The sequence below is a fragment of the Eublepharis macularius genome, chromosome 5 (genome assembly GCF_028583425.1).
Source record: "Eublepharis macularius isolate TG4126 chromosome 5, MPM_Emac_v1.0, whole genome shotgun sequence".
NCBI classification, from domain to species: Eukaryota; Metazoa; Chordata; class Lepidosauria; order Squamata; family Eublepharidae; genus Eublepharis; species Eublepharis macularius.
Genome location: NC_072794.1, coordinates 131,361,460 through 131,380,120, shown reverse-complemented (window position 1 = coordinate 131,380,120; position 18,661 = coordinate 131,361,460). Strand labels below are relative to the sequence as shown.

Genomic DNA, 18,661 nt, shown 5'->3' with positions numbered 1-18,661 from the left:
GTCACTGTAGTTCAACAGAAACCTTTCAAAAACAAAATCCAATGGGAAGCTTCTGAATTGGAATTCATATGTAAATTTGACTCAGTCAAGCTGGGATTGAATAGAGACTATGAATGGTTATCTCATTATCAGAAGTAACTGACTTCCTTAACAGAAGCAAACTGATCTCCATATCAGAAGCTACTGTTTGCATCTACTCCTCCCTCCCCTCTCCACCTATATATCTGACCAGTTTCTTCTTGCCCTCCATGCATCTGATGAAGAGAACTGTGATTCTCGAAAGCTTATGCTACAATAAAGTTGGTTAGTCTTAAAGGTGCTACTGGACTCTTTTTGAATTTGCTACTACAGACTAACACGGCTAACTCCTCTGGATCTATAGCTCAGTTCTGCGAGCTATACTTTTGTCTTTTTTAGCTTTGTGGCACATGCCATTTCTCAGCAATGGTTTGTTGATACATACTGGACTAGGACCTTGATCACCAGCACACTGTCACCCAAGTAACTTCCTGCTTGCCTTGAGGGCAAGTCATGCATCACAAAAAATCCCTTCTATTACAGAGCTCTGGTCAAGTAGAACTGTACTTTATAAGGGAGGGAGGACTTCTGTGTCAGTCTTAGATTGCAGGAATATAGCTATATTGATACTGCAGTGATGTTATAATTATCTTTAAAGAGAGTTTTAAACAAATTGCACCATACATCTAATACCAAGGTAGTACTCATTTTCTGGAGTAGACAGATAACAGCTTTGGAACACTTTGTGGGGGCTAACGTGCACTTTATACATACTCCTTTTCAGTATGTATCTCTTTTTTTCTCTTTATTATTACAGCACTTAGCCAGTACGTTAACCATAAAATTTAAGTGCACATTTTACAACCATTTGAAACATTAAGCATATAAGTATATACAATTTAAAAACATAATTTCCTGATATCTATCAAAATTTGTAAAAACCAGGAAGTCAGCATAGTTCTAAGCAAGCAACCGAAGTGGAGGCCTACACTCTAATGGGCTTTAACGACCAGAGCACAAAATTTCGCTATCTGGTGTAATGCAGTAAAATCTGATTTTGACAGCAGTTTCTCTAATTTTTTCTTATCCGAATGTTCTGAGATACCATCCAGAAAGGGAATAATAAATCTCATACGTGCTTCCTTATAGAAAGGGCATCTCAGGAAATGTTCCTGGGTTTCAACCTCCCCAAGTATGCAAGGACATAGCCTCTCATTCCAAGGAATCTTGTTAAATCTGCCATCCAGAACAGCAGAGGGTAAGGCAGAACATCTGGCCAAAGTAAGCGCTCTCCTGAGATTATTAACCTCCAGAATGGATAAATAAGAAGCAGGTGCAGAAATATATCTGTTACTAGGAGGAGCTATAAAAGCAGGAGTGCCTTGTAAGTCAGATTGTCGTTCAATATCATCAATCCTTTGCCTAACCATTTGCCTTGCTTGATCGCTTCCCATCATGAGAAGCACTTGAGGGGAAAATCCTATTGCCCTAATTTTCTGTCTAGTGGCAATCATCCACTTGGACTGAAAATCATCAGTTAAGATTAGGGGTAATAAACCACAAGGATTTAAATTTATCCTTATCCATAGGAAAATGGAATGCAGGGTGATCTTTGCTTCAACTTTCTGCATGCCAGTCTCAAGGCGAACCATTGCATTAGAAACACACTTAGGAACTTGAAGGACCACTCTCAAAAATTTCGATTGAACTAACTCTAAAGGTGCAAAACAAGAAGTTGGTGGTCCAAGAAGTGACCCGTATAACATCTGAGTTAGTGATTTGGCCCTAAACAATTTTAAGGCTGCCGGCACAAAATATCCCTCTGAAGTGCGGAAGAACTTCAGTATACTTTGAGCAGATCTATCTCCCACACATACTTTTCAGTATGTATTAAACCATTTTCAATGTTTAAGAACATCCCCAGGGTTCAATTGTAGCTCCTGCTGTATTTGCAACTCCACAGGGAAATTACAAATACTCATTGGTTGTAGTTTCCTTCTACTTTGTAGAAATATTTAAGACCCTCCTGTGTTATGCTAGCTGTATAGCTCCTTCCCATGTTTTCAGTATAATATGAGGAACTTATTCTGTAGTCCTAAAAGCACCACTATTGCCCCGGGTAGCCACAAAGATTGATGCTGTTATGATTAGCAGATGCTTCTTGGGGGTTTTCCCAGGTGAGCCAGGGCTTTGTGTGTTACTCCTTCCTCAAGAGAGAGAGAAGCATTGTAGTGGTTTCTGTTCTGCCAGTATAATATAAGAATCTGGCTTAAGGCCTGATCCAAACCTATAAAGGGGGGTAAGAAAATGCCTGTATCAATATGCCCATGTTGTTTTTCATCTTATATTTAGAGGGGTATTGGGGTGTTGCTGCAACCTTTTCTACCTTTTACTGCTATCTAGTCAAGCTGTGTGGCCCACCTCTGTTTGAGACACTTTTACTGTATGAATTGCTTGGAGACTGAAAACTTTACCTGTTATGAAACCTAGCAAAGGCAATAGGGAAGGAACAGAAACAGAAAAACCAACTATGGATACAGCAGGATGGGTTAGTAAAGAAAGATGTAGCTCAAGGTGCAGACAAAATTTAGAGCATTGTGGAGTACAGAGAGAGAAAAAGGGATATGGGGTGCTGAGACCTGTGGGTGGAGACTAATGGGGTGTGGAGAGAGTATGCTATATAGCACAGAGAGAAATGTTAACAAAACTGAAGCAAAATATCTTTTTCCATAGTAAAGGGACACTCGAGTTAATATACAAGTGGCCTGAGCTGATGGAAAGAGCATACTTAGGGGAACAGGGTAAGATACATGTGGGAAAGGACACAGGATAAATGCAATGTTGGTACAGAGAACAGTAAAGTATACTTTGCATGTAGGAAAGAACGTGGAGATTAGCAGAGCTGATAAAGACCTGACTTCTGCAGTGGGGTAGAAAGACAATGTGTACTATAGAGTAAGCCAGGGATGAAGAATGGTAACGGAATAGGTAGAAGGAAACATGTTTAAAATTAAAGCAGATTTTTTTTCATGGCCAATGTTACTGTGTTAATAAATATGTAGATGTGGCTATTGTAGTTGTCTGAGTTTTTAACCTCTATTTGCCACAATCAAAACATACTCTGATTTACCTGGGAAAATAGCGGGACTGTACACTTTATGATATTCCTGTTTCCACTGACTCTTTGGAAAACTGCATCTATATACCCATTTGAAGAGGAAACTAATTTCTTAGGAAGTGAGGCATAAAGGATGGGGGTTTACTGTTTTGAACAGTCCTTTGCCATTCCTACAATGTATTGCATTACTCTAGCCTAGAGGTTGTAAAGATCTGAATAAAGCGGTGTGTCTTAATTTTAAAAGTTTTAGGTAATAATAATAATAATAGCAACAACAATGTGCTTATATACTGCCCTTCTAGACAGAATAATGCCCACTCGGAGTGGTGAACAAAGTCAGTGTTATTATCCCCACAATACAGCAGGGGAGCTGGGGCTGAGAGGAGTGGCTTACCCAAGGCCACTTGCAGGGCTCATGGCAGTAGTGGGAGTTGAACCAGCAGAGTGCTGATTCTCAGGAGGACTTTTTTTCTCCTGTCCAGTCCTCTCCTTCCTGTCTCCCTTTCTTGTTCCCAGTAGGCCCAAGACACAATAAAACCTAGTCAGCCAGCCTCACTTGCATCCACTGAATCCAACATAGCATGTTAATCAGTTAAGCCTTTGGCTTATAGCCTGAAAAATTTTATTTAAGAGGTTTTAGTCATATATTTAATATTAGGCATTATATCTTATTTTGGGGGTGGCGGGGTGGCACATAGTGGTTAAGCGGATTGTTCTGGCTGATGGTAACTGTGAATCTGGTTCTTTGCAAGCCATGGAATGACCACTGCTGAGATAAGAAAGTGCTTAGGAAAAAATTGTTCCAGAATACACTGTCATATTGAATAGCTTAGAATAATTGTCCCCACCTGCACTGTGTGAAAGTGCAAGCTAGTTTTTACCTGATATATCAGTATTGCTGTGTGTATTGCAGTCAAAGGTGTAGCTTTGCCATGTTGCAGGAGAAATGTACCTTCTAGAGAATAAGAGGTTGCAATCTAAAAAAGCAGCTCTGCTACAATCATTTGTGCTGTTCATAAGGCACCCTAAAATCTTTCTCAAGGCAAATGAACTATGACTGTGTACAAGAAAATAGGACAGTCTTGGACCAAAGGTTTTGTATGACCCAAAATAAAACAGAATTCCAGCAGTATCTTAAAGACTAGCAACATTATTCCAGCATGAGCTTTTGTGAGAACTCACTTCAATTGTTTCTAGTATGACCGCTAAGGTTGGCAACATCCAGGTGGGGCCCGGAATCACAACATCTCCAGGCAACAAAAATCAGTCCCACGGGAGAACACGACTGTCTTGCTGGGTGAACTCTATGGTCTTATACCCTGAAGTCTCACCCCTCCTCCCTCAGGCTCCACCCCCATATCTCAAAACATTGTCTAACAGAGTTGGCAACTTTAAAGAGGCAACCACACAGACTGCAAGGTAAAAAAGAGTAACGAACTAGGCAAGGAATCCGACGATTTTAGTATTAAAAATCATCCCCGCTGTATATGAACGGGTCAGTTAACAGCTGAGTTGTGTACATGTGCATCCTATATTAAAACGTGATAGTAACTGCAGCTACCTCTGCATTTTCAAACGGACTGGATCCGCTGTGTACAAGCTCCCCGCTCCCGTACCAGACTTTTTGTCGTGGCGCTTCATTGGGTTTTGCGAACACATCGGTCATATTGAAGTGTTGAAAGGGAAACCAGCTCGCTTTGGGACCGCGTCGTCCAGGAGGGCTCCTTCCCACAATTACTTCCAAGCCAAGTCGCTGCCTCCCCGCCCTTTGCAGAGCCGCACCTCCACTTCGCGTTGCAGGCGGCCTGGAGGTGGTGGAGCTGGGCGGCCATTTTGTGGTGCTGCTCGGTCGCTGGCGCTGGCCTCAGCGCGGGAAGCGGGGCCCGAGTGACGAGTTAGTTTTCTTTTCTAACCCCCCCCCCCTTTTCCCTTACCGGCCCTTCGGTAAGGATTGGGCGCCCCCCAGGCCGGGCCCCTGGCTCGCTGGGACTGGGAGGGGGGCCGGACGTGTCCCGGCTGTGAGCCCAGCGTGTTTTCTCCCCCTGGCGACACAAAAGGTGGGAGGGCGGGAATTAGGCCAGAAGGGGCTGTGGAGCTTGGGCGGCTCCTTAAGCTTCGGCCCGGAGCGCGGGCCCGGTAGGGACTGAACGCTCAGAACACGTTTAGCGTCGCTGAGGCATCTTAGCCTGGTGCATTGGGCTCTCTGGCTGTGCCTGGGCGACGGTGTTGTTTCGGGGTCAGTGAAGAACTGCCTATTGGGCCCATAGGTTTGTGACCCCTTTGAGGGTAGGTGAGTATCGGTGGCTTCCTGCGCAGTCGGCCTTATAGAGCGGGGCTTCCTTAATACTGTCGGACCGAGGCTTAGCGGCGTTGTTTGGCCTGGCGAAGAGAAAGGTGCAAAGGGGATCCTTCCTGGTAGAGGGCTGGCGAATGGAACCCGTCTGTGTAGCGTGAAACAAAATGGCCTTGCTCGTGGCTGCGGGGATTTTGTGCATCGACTGGAGCACCTGCGATCTGTCTCGTTCTCTGTGATGGCCAGCTCGAATAAAGCTTCTTCCTCGCTTAAGAATAGTGTGAACAATACTACTGAATTTTCAAGACTTTGCTATTCTGTCTTGTTTCTTTTTAAAAATCATGGATGGTCTCAAAAGTACGCAGTGGGTGCCATTTTCTCTCGATGAAAGTATGAGGCAAGAAATTCTTGAGCTTTTCTCTCAACAGAAATTAAATCGGCGCTATGAAGGGATAACGATTTGCAAAGCCTATTGATTGGTCTTAGGAGTGTATTTGGTCAAATGAGAACTTCTGTTTGAATCAAACTAGATTACACGTTTAAGTTAATGCTAGGCTTTTTTTTTTGAGATTCCTTGGGAGATTTTCTTTCATATCCTTGATTAAGATTATAGGTTATGGGAACAAATCATGGAGAGATGAGAAACTGATTAACTGTGTAGACTCTAGTCTGTGGATCTGAAAGCTGATTATATAAAATAGAGCTGTATTATGCTGTATTTTATTGGCTGTTTTATTTCTGGTTTTAGAAATTAGTACAAAGAAAACTACATTTTTAAGTAACAACTTGTCTAAGTATCTCATTTGTGCAGACAATCCAAAGGGAGGAGCTATGAATGAACGTACTAGGCTGTCGGTTGATATAATTGTATGTAGGTACGAATTGATGAAATGCTTTAAAAATAATTTTAGGGTTTTTTGAACTTTAGGTAACACTAGTTTTAATTGTGTTGATTTTGTCTTTCACATGTGAATTTATTTCTGCACTGCTTCCCATCCTTTTAATTAATTACTGGGTAAGCACAGGAAGAAATCATTTATTTATTGAGTGGTAAAATGCTATATTGCTCCTGAGAATGTTACTTTTACTTTATGAATAAATAGGGCTTTATTCGAGATTCTGTAAGCCATTGGTGTATTTGGAATGCATAAATTCATTATGTTGGAAGTGAGTTGTCTTATAAAGACTATATATTGGTCAATTGAGAATTAAGATGAAGCATATATTAACATTGTAAAATGTCCTGACATGTCTGGTGGTGTGATATTTCATGTGGCTTGACTTGCGGGCAGACATGTTTACTTGGAAGTATGTATGCAGCATAAAACCATAGAAGGTAAAACTGTTGGAGAAAAATTGAACATGTTGGTTTATGGCTTCTGGAGTTCCATAGAAATCTCAAGGGGAAATGAGTTTTGGATGCCTTTTGTATTGCTGTGTGTACTTGGCAAACTTCTCAGTGCTACCAAAAAATTTTAAAAGGGAAGAAAAATGAGAATTACACAAAAATAATCGCCTGGTTAGCTTACACTGAAAATATGTGAAAATCTTGAGGTCTGATGAAGTGTATTTATACCAAATCTCTTATGCTAGTAGGAGTTTTTGTTTCACGTAGCCTTTAAAATTGCCTAGTTTGGAAAGCTAGCATTCAACCATATGTTTTGGGTCCTCCAGACAACTTTGATCTTCACAGCAAAAAAGAGTGATGTTCTAATTACAATTGTGTGGAAATTTGTATCTTTAATATTTGTGGTGTTGTTGGTATCTGATTTGGAAATTTTTGTTTTTTAAAAATGCTAGCTAACTTCTTGGGGTAAGCAAAAAGCTTATTTAATATCTGCACAATTACAGATATGGAATTACTCATATCTCTTCTTCTGAAGTTGTCATCCTTGAGAAAAGAGCATTCAACTTGATCTCAATGTTATGCTATTTCTTTTCTGAATGAGATGTTGTTGCTTCTGGAGTCATAGGTATGGCTTTCTGGAGAACTTGAGGATTGTGTATGTTCAAGCACCAGTATGTTTATCTCCTGAATGTTGGACACTTACGAATTTTGAAACAGTATATTTCATTTGAGCAGTGCATTGAGAATCAGATTATATGAAAAGTGGCTTTTTGCAGCTTTCAGGTGAAAAGATGTGATGGTGTTCTGAAGGGAAAATGAATTGAAGGAAGAGTGTTATGCAAAGTGTTTTGAGCCTGATTTGATATTAGATGTTGCAGGGCTAGGAAAGCATGCTGCTTTGGTTTCTCTGAGCATTTTGGAATGGATCAGAAGGCATAGTAGTGTTAGAACTATTGTCCTCTTCATTGGAGTGATTAGCATTTACTTTTTCTTACTGAGAAATAATTAAATGTATCTCTTTTTGAAAATCTGTATTGACAAGTTTAGATTTTTGAAGAGAAATGCAAGTTTCAGAAATTAAGGATCTATTTATGTATGTATTTTGGTTGTAGTGATCTTATGTTGGGTATTTTTGATTAAAATAATTAATTGTAGTTAAATGTGGACCAATATAAGTGATTAACAAGTGTCTATACTTTGTGCCTTATGAAACTTGTGGTTGCCATGTATTGGGAATGCCTTATGGTATTTCAGCCTCAAACTTTTCATAATATACAGTTCATTCTGGACTGCTAACCTTAGTTGTGTGTTGCCTACATTGATTTTTGCCTCCATTTATTCTTTATTGCAGTCTAAAAGTTGGTTTTAGTTGGTTGCCCACAGGATTGACTTGACTTCTGCTACTTATTAAGGAAAAAAACACCTCTCTTTGCAGGTAAGAGACTTTGAAGAAATACATATGCTTGTTGAAAACACTTGGATAATTCAAAGTAGTCTGGAATATTCTGTCCAACATACAAATTAGCTTTAAAAGATTAAATAACCAAAAGAGTATAGCTTTCTTTCAGGGTCTAGTTGTATAAGTTCTTGTATATATTTCAGTGGGATGTCTTTAAGTAGTATGTGGTTTTTAAATATTTTTACAACTCTAGTGTATGGCGAGTGTCATTAGTTGTCAGAATTGTGTTTTCAGCCATGTAAATAAAGAGAACATTATCCCCCCCCCCCCAGAGATACTTTGGAAACCACTTTACCTGCTTGACAAAAAAACAAAACAGGAGTCTGGAATTATGCTGGATGAAGTAGTCTTCCCTTAGGTCTTTTCATTTGATGTTTTTATGTCATGCTAATAATATGCTTCCTTGGTTTTTAATCTGAAAGAATTGCCACTTACATTGAGTATTTGGAAGTCAGATGTATTTAGTTCAATTATCAGATATTTTTATCTTACCTTCTCAACTTTGTTAAAGTAGAACATACTTGTATCTGGAATCTGTTAATTTTTTTTCTGGACAGCTGCTTAATTGTGCAGGTCAGCCGTTTAATTCTAACTGTTTAAGAACAAGATCATGGTTACACATCAGCAGCACTTTTCTGGTCTAAAAGAGTTACTGTAGGTGGGTTATTTGTTGAGTCTAGCTGTTTTGTGAAAGTATGGAAATTAAGGCCTGTATCCAGCCATATATTCACGAAAGACACATGGAATCTTCCTCTCCATCCCTTTTGTACTTAATCCCTCCTGTGTTTTCTGCAAGCAGAACTCCACGTACTATTTCACTCCCTCTCCTTTCCTTTCGGGCAGCGGCCTGACTTACATGGCTGTCACTCTACATGTGTCTTGTAATCCCAGGAATGAGCTTTCCTGGAATGGTATGGGGCTGCCAGTGCAAAGAAGAATGTGGGAAAATCACCTCAAGCATGCATGGTTGGATACAGGAAGGCAGCTCCCCAACATAGTGTTCCTAAGGAATTCTTTATGGGTAAACCCTATAAACAAGTTCAGATAATTTTGTTTACCTCAGAACTACTCCCAGTTGCAGAGGGAACTCTGGATACAAACAGAAGATATTATTGCAGTCCACTTTGAGCCCCCGTTAGAGGAAACATAAAATAAAAACTCAGGGATCTCCATTCCTACCTGTGTCTGAAGAAGGGAACTCTGTCTCTGGAAAATGTACACTCTGAAAATCTTATTAGTCTCTAATGTGCCACTGGGCTTAAATCATAGGGTATAAATATGTTGTTAAATATAATGATAAATCCGTGGATTGAATTTGTTTTCCAGGCAGTAGTAATAAACAACATTTAATAGGAATTTCTACATTATTTAAAATACATGCATAGAAACATGAAGTTTTTAGAGTGAGCAACAATTTAACATGCACATGCAAGACAGCACAGTATTGTGGAGTGTCTTAAATCTATATATTATGAAATGCTGAGTAGCATTGACTTTGGTGCTTCACAATCTGGATAAAAGCTTTAGTAGAATCTGTTCTGTTTAAAAGTTTCTGCTGATAACTGTTGAACTTCCATAAAATGTGGCTGTTACATGATATACATTTCCAGTTCCTTTAATCAGTACAGACATTCCTAATTGTTTTAATTGACTGCTGAAATTTACAGTCTGTGACTCAAATTGCAGTTATAGAAAATAAGACCCTTACATAACTGAAAATTGCCACAATATTAATTTTTATTAGGTTTTTATTCTGCCCTTCCTTCAAGGAACATAGGGTGGCAAGATGTGGTTCTTTTACCCTGTTTTATTCTCGTAACAGCCCCATGTGGCAAGTGAAGCTCAGAAAAAGTGACTAGCCCCAAATCACCCAATGGAGACTTGAACTTGGGTCTCCCTGGCCCTAAACCAGTGATCTAACCAATATGGCATACTTGTTACTATGTTTAAAAAAGATTCCCCAAAAACTCTGAGCAGTTACAGCTGATCTTGAGTGCTTTTGTTAATCTTATGACTAGAAAACATCAATAGGTGGTCTTCTGGTTTAGCATTGGTACAGCAGATAGTTGTTACGAATTTTTAAAACCATATATGTAGAAGTACTTGGATTATTTCTAAATACTAATGCACAATATTTCCTGTTATTCAGGAAGTATTACTGCACATTATAACACATTTTAAGATCACTTTCACTAGTATATAAGACTGATTTTTGAATTTCGTTAATTTCTACTAAATTTATAACAGTATTTGAGCAATGGACCAAGCCTGTTAAATTATTTTTACGATCTAGAGTTGTTTCACACACTTTTAAGAACTACAGTTCTTTTGCCACTTGAAGGTATTCACTTGCTAATGTTATTTGCTTCCTGATTTCTCTTTTGTGACATCTGAACTGTGCTATCGCAAGTTTCAGATCTGTTTTATTATTTTAAAACTTTTGTTATAAACATTAATATGAGAATTTGGTAAAAATAGAATACATTATAAAAAGAGAAAAATTGGCATTCCAAGCTTGAATTATAACCACAAAAAAAGTTCAAATTCAAAATCAAGAAAGCAGCTTAGTACCATTTTTCAGTGGTGGCCATGCCTGTGGAGAATTTACTTCCGCAAACTATTCTAACATGTTGTTTAGTGTAGAAATGGCTAATCTTGTATGGCTGTCTTTAATAGATGTATTGTTTTTATCCACGTGTCTCATACTCTGTTCGCCTATTTACCATGTAACTGTCCCTTCCCTTTGCCATTGCAACCAATGAAATGCTCTTCAAGAGAAAGGCCCTACAGCACATTTTAGCAAAGCTAAAATTGCTGCAGATTGCAATCTTGTACATTTCATGTACAAGATTACAATAGATAGATGTGAGGAATAGATGTGAGGAATAGATGTTATAGATGTGAGGAATTTTAAAGGGAGGGAAGTGCAATTTGAGATTTATTTTCAGTATTGCCTGTTCAGATTTTGTGATGGACATGTTTAAACCATTTGCTGTCTGGATTTTTTGGTGACTAGCCTGAGGTATAGTGTTTTCACAGTTTTCTCATGAGATAATATTTTCCCTTTGCTTGTTCATCTTGGGTATATTATTTTTAAGTTAAAGTTTTAACCAACTGTTTGGGAAACCATTGGATTGAAAGGTTGAATATATAAATCTGAGGCTCTAGCGCACCAACTGAGCAGTTACAATTCATATTTTAGTTCTTGGCTGCTTATCATTTCAGTTTAAAGTCCATATTTGTAGTTTTGCTCTGCAACCATAAATGAAAAAGGGAAGTTCTTCTCTTGAGTTGAATTGCCTAAATTTTTAAAAGCCCACATTAAAAAAATACTTATACTTTGGGTGGAAATTGCATATTAAAGGCAAAACCTAATACTGTAATATTTTGTGTTCTTGCCCAGTGGGTTTACTCACATTAATCTAGGCAAAATTGTAACAAAGTCTCGGTACAGCTGGATCATTTAGACAGCTGGATGAATATTTTCATAGTGGTTGAATATTTGCAGAGCTGACTGAAACTCAGTACTATCAAGTTTAGTAAGATAATATAGATAAGACTGGATTTAGGGTAGGAGAGAAGGCATCAATCTCTGGATCCTGGTTGGAATGAGATTTTCTGCAGTGTCTAAGAATTCTAGAAACTTCCATCCGAACACCAAGCCAGCTGCTCTGATTACTGTAAATGAATGATAGGGAAGAAAAGAATTCCTGATGTCAAAAATGGGGACAGGCTTTTGTTTGAAACTGAATTAGGAAGGTTCCAGGTGCTTGGGTGCCTAGAAATGTGTACTGATAGGTATTTTGAGATACGTCTTGTGTGGAAGCTGGAGCTTAAAATTTTAATGTTGACTTCTAAAAAATATCTGGTGCACCAGAATTTCAAGCGGATACAAAATTTTTGTTTGTGCAACCAGTGAATTCGAGTACGCTTAGTAGGTCTCAAGCTCTCTTTTCTCCCAGAGCTTTTTTTGACCATTTTTAGTTTTTTATTAGTTTTTGACTAGATTCAAGCTAATAGCCTTTTAATATGTCACACTGAAATTTATTGGAAAGTTTTGTTATGGTCTTGCTTCTAAAATACTCTGTAGAAAATGCCATAGGAATAAGGCCTGCAATTGTAAATCCACTGAAGATCCTTGAACATTTAAAGACATAAGTGTCTAGATTATATAATATGGTGTCATAAATAGTCTGACCTAGCCGTTGCCTTTTCTCATCTGCAGGTGTGTGTGTTTCAGCGCAGCATGGCTGTGGTCATCCGCTTACAAGGTCTCCCAATTGTGGCGGGGACTATGGACATTCGCCACTTCTTCTCTGGATTGACCATTCCTGATGGGGGCGTGCATATTGTAGGGGGTGAGCTGGGTGAGGCATTCATCGTTTTTGCCACTGATGAAGATGCAAGGCTTGGTATGATGCGAACAGGTGGTACCATTAAAGGGTCCAAAGTAACACTGTTGCTGAGCAGTAAAACTGAAATGCAAAATATGATAGAACTCAGTCGCAGACGTTTTGAAACTGCAAATTTAGATATGCCACCAGCAAATGCTAGCAGGTCTGGACCACCACCTAGTTCTGGAATGAGTAGCAGGGTGACTCTTCCAACTACAGTACCTAATTTTAACAGTCCCTCTCCTAGTGTAGTAACTGCACCTACTTCAGTCCATGAAAGCAACAAAAATATACCGACGTTCTCCACTGCCAGTATGGGAACTGCTCCTCCAAATCTTGGCACTACATTTGGAAGCCCCACATTTAGCTCTACTATACCTAGTACAGCATCTCCAATGAACACAGTACCACCTCCACCAATACCTCCTATCCCAGCTTTGCCATCATTGCCCCCAATGCCCTCTATTCCTCCCATACCTGTCCCACCTCCTGTGCCTACATTGCCTCCTGTTCCTCCAGTTCCCCCAATGCCTCCAGTACCTCCTGTGCCACCTATGTCATCTATGCCTCCTTTATCAGGAATGCCTCCTCTGAATCCTCCACCTGTAGCACCTTTGCCCGCTGGAATGAATGGGTCAGGAACAGCAATGAATTTAAGCAGTAATTTGAACCCAATGTTTATGAGTCCCATGAATCCTATTCAAATCAGTTCCCAAAGCAGTGTGAAAGCACTTCCTATCAATCCAGATGATTTGTATGTTGGTGTCCATGGGATGCCTTTTACAGCAACAGAATCTGATGTCAAAGACTTTTTCCATGGACTCCGCGTGGATGCAGTGCATATACTGAAAGATCATGTTGGACGCAATAATGGAAATGGATTAGTTAAATTTTGCTCTCCCCAAGATACATTTGAAGCCTTGAAACGAAACAGGATGCTGATGCTTCAGCGCTATGTTGAAGTTAGTCCTGCAACAGAGAGACAGTGGGTGTCTGCTGGAGGCCATATAACATTCAAGCAAACCATGGGTCCGTCTGGGCAAAACCATCCTTCTCCTCAGACTCGCTCTATGTCCAAATCTCCTAATGGTCAGAAAAGGTCAAGATCTAGATCTCCACAGGATCAGGGATTCTGTGTTTATTTGAAAGGTCTTCCCTTCGAATCAGAGAACAAACATGTCATAGATTTCTTTAAAAAGCTAGATATTGTGGAAGATAGTATTTACATAGCTTATGGACCCAATGGGAAAGCACTTGGTGAAGGTTTTGTTGAGTTCAGAAATGAAACTGACTACAAAGCGGCTTTATGTCATCATAAGCAGTACATAGGGAATCGTTTTATTCAAGTTCATCCCATCACTAAAAAAGCCATGTTAGAAAAGATAGAAATGATCCGTAAAAGACTCCAGAACTTCAACTATGATCAGCGAGAAATTATGATGAGTACAGAAGGAGAGACTCGCCCTTCCAAACTATGCGCTCATATATCCAATGTCCCCTATAACATTACCAAAATGGAAATCATCCAGTTTTTAGAGGGACTAGCAGTTGAAAAGAACTCTATACAGATTCTTGTTGATGGCAGTGGGCAAGGTTTAGGACAAGCACTGGTCCAGTTCAAAAATGAAGAAGATGCTCGTAAATCAGAGCGCCTACATCGTAAGAAACTGAATGGGAGAGATGTTGTGCTTAGAGTGATATCCCTTGAAGAAATGAGAGAAATTGAGAGAAATACTCCCTCCCAAGGGAAAAAAATGTTGAAAATGCAAGGGAGTGCAACCTTGCCAGGAGTGAATGCTGGTGGGGATGATCATTCTTTCATCAGTAGCGGCTCAAAAGATACAAGCAGTGGTCCTCCTTTTCATTTTCCTAGTAATTTCAGTGGCTCTAATGCATTTGGTCCCCCTCTTCCACCTCCAGGAATAGGAGGGGGTGGTTTTGGTGATTCCAGACCAGGAATGCCATCTATTGGAAGTAGTGGTTTGCCTGGCTTGCCTGGTCCAGGAATTGATGTCCCAGGCTTTGTAGGCGGTCCTGGTAATCTAAGTGGGCCATCAGGGTTTGGAGGGGGTCCTCAGAATTTTGGAAATGGGCCTGGTAATCTAGCTGGTCCTCCTAGTTTTGGAAGTGGACCTCCTGGTCTTGGTGGTGGGCTTGGACATTTAAGTGGGCCTCCAGCGTTTGGCCCTGGCAATTTGCATATTACTGGTCCGCCAGGATTTGGAGCTGGTTCTGGAAAACCAGGGCCAACTGTCATTAAAGTGCAGAACATGCCCTTTACTGTATCAGTGGATGAAATTTTAGATTTTTTCTATGGTTACCAAGTAATTCCAGGTTCAGTATGCTTAAAATATAACGAAAAAGGAATGCCAACAGGTGAAGCAATGGTTGCATTTGAGTCTCGTGATGAAGCAATGGCAGCTGTTGTTGATCTAAATGACAGGCCAATAGGATCGAGAAAAGTCAAACTCATTCTAGGGTAGCTGGTTATCAAAATGTTTGTAGAATAGGTATTAGTGCTGTGATGAATGCATTCAGATTGTTTTCTAGTAGTTCTAGATTAGAACATACACATTGTTTAAACTTCACATTTGTTTTTATAAGACTTGGAACACTGGTTTAACTGTTTACAGAAGAACTGCAAGGGTAAATTTGCAGTTGTTCTACCAGTACAGATATGTGGAGAAGAGGAATTCTCATCAACAAAGTTTTCTAATGCTGAATTGGCCGTGTAATGCTTATCAAGGAGTCTAGATTGGTTTTTATGAAATTCTGGATGAGGAAAACTGTCATGATGAAGTTAGTGATGTCTTAGGTGGGTGCTATTGCAAGCCATTACAAAATAGAAAAGTAGCTATTCCTAGAGTTGGTTAAAAGTTGGCTGAATCTGCTTTGTTTACACAGGTCAAAGTTTTGTTTATAGCCCTACCTTACTTTGCAATTGAATAAAGTCTCAGTTATTCAGATTGTTTATGTACTTTATTTTTCAGAGATTCTTGGTGTATGGACAGTGAAATTATGTTCATTGAGAAATATTCAGGCAGTTTTCCTGAATATTAATTGAACCGTGTACAATTCAAGCTTTTATGGAATAACTTTTAGTTCTTATTGCAACTGACTGTATAGAATAAGACTTTTGCCACGAGTGCAGGTACCTTTGTTTATTGTTCTGCATCTTTACTGTATGGTTAAAATGGAATACATAGAGCTGCCATACAAAGCCACAGCTTGAACACATAATTGTTTAAATAGATGATTTGTTAGGACTGTATGTTACATTTGGATAGGATGCTCATCACTTGGTTTTTGTACATTGTATATGTTGTGTAACTTTTTGAACCACACTCATATGGAACCTCTTGGTTTAATAATCGCATCTAAGGGACTAGCTGGGATTCATGCGGAGTGTTAATGTTAGCAATCATTTGTGTTACTATGACTCCAAAAAATCTTGTGAATTACTGCTGTTGATCACTTATGAAATTAAAATTTTGAAAACTCCCTACACATCTTGATTCCTTACAGTTGTTCCAGTAGAGAACATTGTTTAATTCCAATTCTGTGTAGAATTTTCACTTTCTTCAGTAGAGCTTTTCTTAGGGAAGAGAAAAGATGCAGTGATATATAAAATCAAAGTAGAATTTTTGTCTGTCCATTATTAGAAAATCATTAAATGCAAAGATTATACTAGTTGTCTGAAAAATCTTCTGCAAATCATTGTATTTAAAGCAATTCATAAGCTGTTCTGTTTCCCAGTAGAAGAAAAAGTGTGTCTATTTGAATTTTATATGATGGAACATTTGAAGTGCACAGCCTAGCATAACGTAGAAATACAAGTGGTAACAGTTCTGTTCATCCAGATGTGACAGATGTAAAAACCTGTTGAATACTGCATTCTGAGTATTTTGCAGTACAGTAATTTGAAGGACTGAGTGAAGGTGTTAAAATGAAGAGGTGGCTGCATTACCAGATTCATGGACTGGAAATTGTTTTGACAGGTTCCGAGATGGTGTGCTCCTGAAAAGTGACATAATTGTATTTCATTGTTAAAATTCCTAAGCCGTCTGTTAATAAAACTGTCTTTCTGAAGATTTATGATATCTTAATTGTCTGGTGTGTTTCAACAGCAGACTGTTCTCTTTTTGTTTTTTGGAGGGCCAATAAAATACCATGTTTTGGGGGAAATGAATAGGAAATGAAAGTTTTTCCTTTATTTTTCAAGTTGTGATCTCTATTTGTCCATTGCTTGGGTGCTGTTTCTTCCTGCAAGAATAAAAATACTGAAACTTAAACTCATGGTTTTATTTGAAGAATTGGTTGAATTAAGAAACTAGTACAAGGAAATGGAATTTAGTAACTATTTATTTCATCCTTGAATATCAGTGTTGCTTTTCTTGGTATGAAATGCAATTAAACTACTGGCTACCAGGTTTTCTTCCTCATTTAATGGCTATTTATATATTGTTTCTTTTAGTATTTGATGTGGGATTGTTAGCGTACTTCTGCAAATACGCTTGGCACTGCAGGTACTTGGAAACCTCTTGGCATACACGTTCTTCTAGATTGGTCTGCATATTGGGTTGAAAAATTCATCTGATTTTTATCATGTGTACTTAAACCTTTTAAAAGTAACACATTTGTAACTTTTTTAATGCATGCATTTAGTGATGGTGGCCATTTTAAAAGATTTTAACTGACCAGTTTGCTAATCAATAATGGCCTAATATACCAGAATATATACTGAAAGAATATGTGTGTTCTTGGGTTTGGAGTAAAACTGTAGGAAGCTCATGAAATATTAAAAATTTTTATACACGTACACAACTTCAATTGCATTTTCTAGCAAATGTAGAAATGTTAACGTCTTCCATGCCAGTGTACAGGTTTAAATGAACTTGGGAGCCATCATGTCAAAGTCTTGATGAGATGAAAACTGTCCCCCCCCCCCCAAAGACCATGTTGGTTATAATTTGGCAAATTTAACTAGTTTTGCTTTTTATTTTTTTGGTGACAGGAATGAGGAAACTTAACATCTAGCGTACAGTTATATATATTATGCATAAGCAACACTTAAGGATAGGATGGGGGGGCTAAGCAAAACTGCATCGTATTCCTTTGGCCTAAATAAAGGAGTAATATAGAAAGCCCTAGGGAGAAATCTTAAGCAGGTCTACCCAGAAGTAAGTCCAATGTTACTCTCTGGGGCTTGCTTTCAGGCAAGTGTTCTTGGATGACAGCTTTAGCCTAAAGCAAATCAGTGTTCTATAAATTTACACTTACGTGGCCTCTCAAAATAAAAATGGCGACTTGACTGTCAAACCTTGAAAAGCTATTTGCAGTTTTCAGAAGTGTTTGATGCTGGGTTTCCTGTTCAGCTGATCGAATCCACAGAAATTACTAACTTGAATTGCTCCAAAATATGTTAGTTCTTTGGAGGCATGAAGTTTTGAAACGCCCGAACATGTTTCCTTGCTCCTGGAAATAGTTCACAGCAACAAGCAAAATTAAGAGAGAGTAGGAGTCCAGATGATTTCGTTGTTAACTTGCTATGTTCAAAGAGAATTGTTACAAAATGACGAATGATCAGTGTGTACCTTGAACAGGTAAAATTCCTTTAATACTTGGAAATGAATCTACAGTGTTTGATAGATACTGATACTGGTTTCTATATGAACTAGCATGGGACTTTAAAGAACTCAAGGCTATGCTCAATTTTTTTTAAAAAAAATGCTGCTGTTTGCCTCTTCTATTCCCTCCGTGTATGAGGCACTTTACAGAGTAGCACATGCAAAAATTACCCTGAGGAGTTCACAGTTTAAATTTCAGCATTATGGAGATGAGCAAAGGAATGGATGTGTTACAGATGTAGTTACAAATACATAGTTGTTGTTTTCATTTGGAGAGGAGGATTAAGCTGTGTTAAGATTTCTCATAAGAATTAGGTTTTGAGAGGGGATTGGAAGTAAGAGAGAAATTTATGCGAGATTTTGGAAGGTGTTCAGGCATAGAAATAAACAAAGGAACACCTTAG

The 18,661-nt window shown here is 38.9% G+C and overlaps 2 protein-coding genes across 7 annotated transcripts in view; both read left to right on the top strand.

The window, feature by feature from the left end:
• The first annotated feature begins 4,945 nt into the window (after positions 1 to 4,945).
• Positions 4,946 to 18,661, top strand: part of CPNE1 (copine 1) — a 67,380-nt gene continuing 53,664 nt past the window's right edge. For 2 of the 6 annotated variants that reach the window (XM_054979995.1, XM_054980001.1), the window contains exon 1: positions 8,129 to 8,212. The gene's annotated coding sequence lies outside the window, so the exon portion shown is untranslated. Of the gene's footprint in view, positions 5,031 to 5,061; positions 5,081 to 5,353; positions 5,427 to 8,128; positions 8,213 to 12,582; positions 12,604 to 18,661 lie in introns of those variants that run through there. The other 4 variants (XM_054979996.1, XM_054979999.1, XM_054979998.1 and 1 more) reach the window with 4 other exon arrangements.
• RBM12 (RNA binding motif protein 12) lies at positions 8,129 to 16,719 on the top strand. The gene is made up of 2 exons (XM_054979994.1): positions 8,129 to 8,212; positions 12,462 to 16,719. Exon 2 carries the CDS (start codon positions 12,483 to 12,485, stop codon positions 15,111 to 15,113), a length of 2,631 nt encoding a protein of 876 aa, XP_054835969.1. The 5' UTR covers positions 8,129 to 8,212; positions 12,462 to 12,482; the 3' UTR covers positions 15,114 to 16,719.

What these genes read in the sequence shown, in the direction of transcription:
- RBM12 (XM_054979994.1), top strand. Translation starts at nt 12,483, where the DNA reads ATGGCTGTGGTCATCCGCTTACAAGGTCTCCCAATTGTGGCGGGGACT.